The 4,500-nt window shown below is 47.4% G+C and overlaps 1 protein-coding gene across 1 annotated transcript; it reads left to right on the top strand.

Moving 5' to 3' along the window:
- The first annotated feature begins 2,521 nt into the window (after positions 1-2,521).
- C14H1orf68 (chromosome 14 C1orf68 homolog) lies at positions 2,522-3,492 on the top strand. Its single transcript, XM_028502483.2, has one exon. It carries the CDS (start codon positions 2,532-2,534, stop codon positions 3,363-3,365), a length of 834 nt encoding a protein of 277 aa, XP_028358284.1. The 5' UTR covers positions 2,522-2,531; the 3' UTR covers positions 3,366-3,492.
- The last annotated feature ends 1,008 nt before the right edge of the window (positions 3,493-4,500 follow it).

The following is a 4,500-nucleotide window of genomic DNA, read 5'->3' as shown; positions in this document are numbered from 1 at the left end:
CCCCACTTACACCATCCCCTTGGGAAGAGGGACCAGTGGGCTTCACAGAGGAAGCTATGGAGTGTTACAAGCCCACCAGAAGCACAAATGGCAGGAGGAAATAGGAAACATTCCAAGCTTGGGGCAGGATCTCCCCTTCTTGCCTCCACCAAATTGTTCAGGGACAGACCATAAAAGACCTGGTTTGGGGTGGGAAGTGTTTATGAAGTAGTAGGGGTTTGTGTTGTGGTTTTTTTTTAACTAAGGAAAGTTTAGAGCCTAAAGGCCTATTAGTCCTGGGGTATTTGGGGATCCATTATGGACAAATGTAGAAGCACCTTTCAGCTGAGAGGCCACAGGGACCATGGTGGGGCCTGGGCTGGCTGATTTGAGGGCATGGCATTGGGAACCAGTGCTAGACTCAAGAGCAAGATAACTTTCTATAGTGGGCAGCTCAAAATAGCTTTGTGGGAAGAATATGGACTCTGAAACTAGACAAGCTTGCTAACCCCACTGCCTACCAATGGGATGATGTTGGTGAAATTGTTAGGCCTTTGGGTATTATTTTTTTTTCTGTAAAACATAGCCTACATCACACGGTTATTGTGAAGATCAAATGAAGTAACAGATAAAACAGTAAGACAGCATTCAGTACATAGTAAGTTCTCAATACATATAATTTCTACCTCTCTTCCTATACACACTGCACTGGGGAAAGGAAATGAGGCAGAAATTCAGGGACAATGCTATGTCCAGAAACAAGAGGCATGTGATAAAGATCATGGCTTATGAAAGCTAACTGCCCACATTTAAATTCTAGCTTCTCTACTTACTTGCTTGTGACAATAGGTAACTTCCTTAGTCTTTCAAGGCCTCAGTGATAGGGCCATCTGTAAGTGTGTGCACCTCATGAACTGTTTGGCATGTAAAGAGAATTCAAGTAAATGTTAGAGTCTACTGTTATTGTTATCACACAGTGTTCATTTGGCTGGAATTCCCCCTGTGCTGGGCTCTTGGGCATCTAGGCATGGTAATGAGGTTCAGAGAAATAAGGATAGGGAGGTCATGGGGCATGAGACAGCGAGGAGAGACAGCCTAGATATAAATCCTAGAGTCTGGGATCATCAAGAACTCACCTAGTTTCCCAAATAAACTTAGAATAATCTGTCAGCTTATGGAACAAACCATTTATGAGGGCCTTGCTGCCATATTGAGGCAGAAAAAACTGAGCAAAACTCTTCCTGTGCAGCAACCCAGACCAGCAAGAGCCACTGTGGAAAACCTCAGAAAGAATGCACCATTTAGGCTGAGAAGATGCAATTGTAGCTTCTGGCACCACATATGAAAAATTGAGCCTCTAACCAATTTTGGAGAAGTCCATGAAGACTCAAGCAACCTAGAAACAGCTTAATAAGGACAGATCTCATCTCCTAACTTCTAGTACAAGAAGATTGACTTGTTTCATGAAGAAGGTATCAGTAATCATTTATCTCATATTCAGGAAAATTCAATCAAGTAGAGACATGCCCTGCCTATGACTTAAGAGCCAGGCACACTGGGGAGGAATCTCACCAATGCAATGCCAGCCCTTGTCCTCGTGATCGCTGGTGCTTCATTCAGATGCCATTAAATTGCCTCACTATTGCCCTATAAAAGGTCTCCCCAACGCCAGATCCTCAGATTACTGACTTCTTCCAGTCTTGCTCCTGTCGGCAAAGAGGGTAAGTCTCTGCACTTGGGATAACGATGTAGCATGAAAGAGAGTCTTGCTGAAGTTGGCATGGAAAACTGAGGGGTGGGCATGGTCAGGACTAGGCACTGAGGGCAGCCTCTGAGGGCAGCTGATGGCAGTAGCTGGTAGGAATGAGTTTGGAGGATTGTGGGAGAGGAAGAGGTACGAATGGAGCCATTAGGCCTATGGGAAAAGGGATTTCAGAGAACTAGGTCACTGTTCTCCCTCTCCGAGTACAGTTATGCCGCCCTCTGTTGGGTCCACTAATGAGGTAAAGTGACAGTCTAGTTGATCTAAAGAGCAATGGTGGAAACTTACTCAAATTTGGGCTTGTTAGGGTCTGTCAGTCTCAACTTGAGACTCATGTTGGCTTAGGGTCTATTGATGTGAAATTGCCTTCCCTGGGCATGCCTGGTGGGGCAGGAGGAAGGAAAGCCACTACTTAACAAATTGGTGTCAAAGTAAAATCAGTGGGAAACAACAATTTTCCAAGAAGAATTTATAATGCAGACACTAAAATGAGTAAGGGGAGGGGAGGCTTAGAAAGTTGGGCAGAAATGCAAACATCACTCGTTCAAGCCCTTCATTTTCCATTACGGAAACTGAAGCCCAGTGGTGAGTGGTGACTTATCCAAAGTCACACAGCTAGATAAAAGAACAAGAGCTGAGCCTAGGGTGGCTGAGTCTACCTTAATGCCCGGTTGATAGCTTCTGGGTGCCTGTGACCTTTTTGAAAGGCTATTGCCACTATAGGTGCCCCTGGACATCTCCCTAGTTCTGACGAAAACTTTCCTTTCAGATTTTGCAAAGCCACAGAAAGATGTGTGACCAGCAGAAGCAGGTGCAGTTCCCTCCATCTTGTGTGAAGGGCTCTGGATTGGGGGCTGGGCAAGGTGCCAAAGTTACTTCTGTGAAAGGTGCAGCTCCATGCTCAACTCAAACCTATGTGACATGCCAAGCTCCATGCCAGACAACCTGTGTGAAGTGCCCAGCTCCATGCCCAACTCAGACCTATGTGGCATGCCAAGCTCCATGCCAGACAACCTGTGTGAAGTGCCCAGCTCCATGCCCAACTCAGACCTATGTGGCATGCCAAGCTCCATGCCAGACAACCTGTGTGAAGTGCCCAGCTCCGTGCCCAGCTCCATGCCCAACTCAAACATATGTGAAATGTGCAACTCCTTGCCAGACGCTTGTGAAGTGCCCTGCTCCATGCCAGACCACCTATGTGAAATGCCCAACTCCCTGCCAGACATATGTAAAGTACCAAGTTCCATGCCAGACCCAGAGATACTATGTTCAGTACACCTCTCCTAGCCAGAGCTCCTATGTTCAGGCTCCTGCAAGTGGCTCGGGCACCCAGTCTTGTGTCCCTGATCCATGCTCTGCTCCCTGCTCCACCAGCTACTGCTGTCTGGCTCCCCGGACCTTCGGAGTAAGCCCCCTCAGACGCTGGGTCCAACGACCCCAGGAGTGCAGTTCAGGATCAGCTGGCTGCTGTGAGGATTCTGGATGCTGCAGCTCTGGGTGCTGCAGCTCTGGGTGCTGCAGCTCTGGGTGCTGCTGCTCTGGGATAGGCTGTTTGGGGATTATACCCATGAGGTCCCGAGGTCCCGTATGCTGTTGTCATCATGAGGATGACTGCTGCTGTTAAAAACAGAAAAACAGCTTTGCTCCCAAATTCACTGCCTGATCTACCTTCTAGAACTTCACCAGCCCCTGGCCCCCTTCCTGTCTTCCCAGTGATGTAGAACCTCATTATTTCACCTCTGCATTTTGCTTCTTTATCAAGGCAGCCTGCCAGAGTTAGCGCAACCCCCAAACTTTGGTAAGAATAAAGTTTTGAATGCAACTCAGTGACTTCCTGTCTGTGTATTTGGTCCACGTTTTTCCCTCGGAAACTCTTCTGCCTTCCTCTCTTACTCTTCTCAGCTAGAGGAAAGGTCTGCATGGGCATGACCAAGCAGACTGAACTGGTGCAATTCCAGCAGGGGATCCCTGTGCATTCTAGAATGCTGTGAGTACACTTCCTTCTGCAAGTTAGCAGCCTTTGAGGGTGGATATTTGAAGGTTGAGGGATGCTTCTTGCCTGCCCTGTGATTAGTATGAGGAGAGTGTTTGGTGATGACGAGGTCCTCAAGGTAGCATGTTCTCTGAATGTAAGTAGACTCAAAGTTCATCTTGCTGGATATTTAAGGAAGTGTGAAATCAGATCTGCTCAAGAGGATCACTGGATGATGCCCCTACTACTGTGCGAGTGGCTAGAATCCATGGTGGCTTTGTGGGTTACATTTTCTCATCTGATAAGCTTGCTCTCCTGTGGCCATAGGGTCAAGACTTCAGGAAAGAGGCTAGGGCTCTTTGAAGCAGGTAGACATTCCCTGTGTCAGCCCTGGGGAAACAGCCCTGGAAGGAAGTAAGAAGTCTCTAAGGTGAAGGTGAGCCTCATGGGATAAGCATCTGGGTCCTAAGACCAGTCAGCCTTCCTCAGTAGCATGTCCTTCTCCACTGCTTTGCTAACCCTAGAGGCTTTGGAGTGGATTTTTATAACTAGAAACTATAAACACGCACATTTAAAATATAGGCAGAGGGACAACCGCTATTCAAAGCAGACCCATAAGGCCTGGGGCATGAGCACAGGAGACAAGACATTTAGTATACACATAAACAAATGGATGGACAAGAGCAGGCAAATGGATGGACAAGAGCAGGCAATCTCGTGTTTGCCCCCAAGGAAGCTCTGCTGAGTCTTCCTGGGACAGATGCATAATGCCATCTTGACTGTTATG

Source organism: Phyllostomus discolor, chromosome 14 (genome assembly GCF_004126475.2).
Source record: "Phyllostomus discolor isolate MPI-MPIP mPhyDis1 chromosome 14, mPhyDis1.pri.v3, whole genome shotgun sequence".
NCBI lineage: Eukaryota > Metazoa > Chordata > Mammalia > Chiroptera > Phyllostomidae > Phyllostomus > Phyllostomus discolor.
The sequence above is the reverse complement of the archived record's forward strand: the minus strand, read 5'-3'. Positions and strand labels throughout refer to the sequence as shown.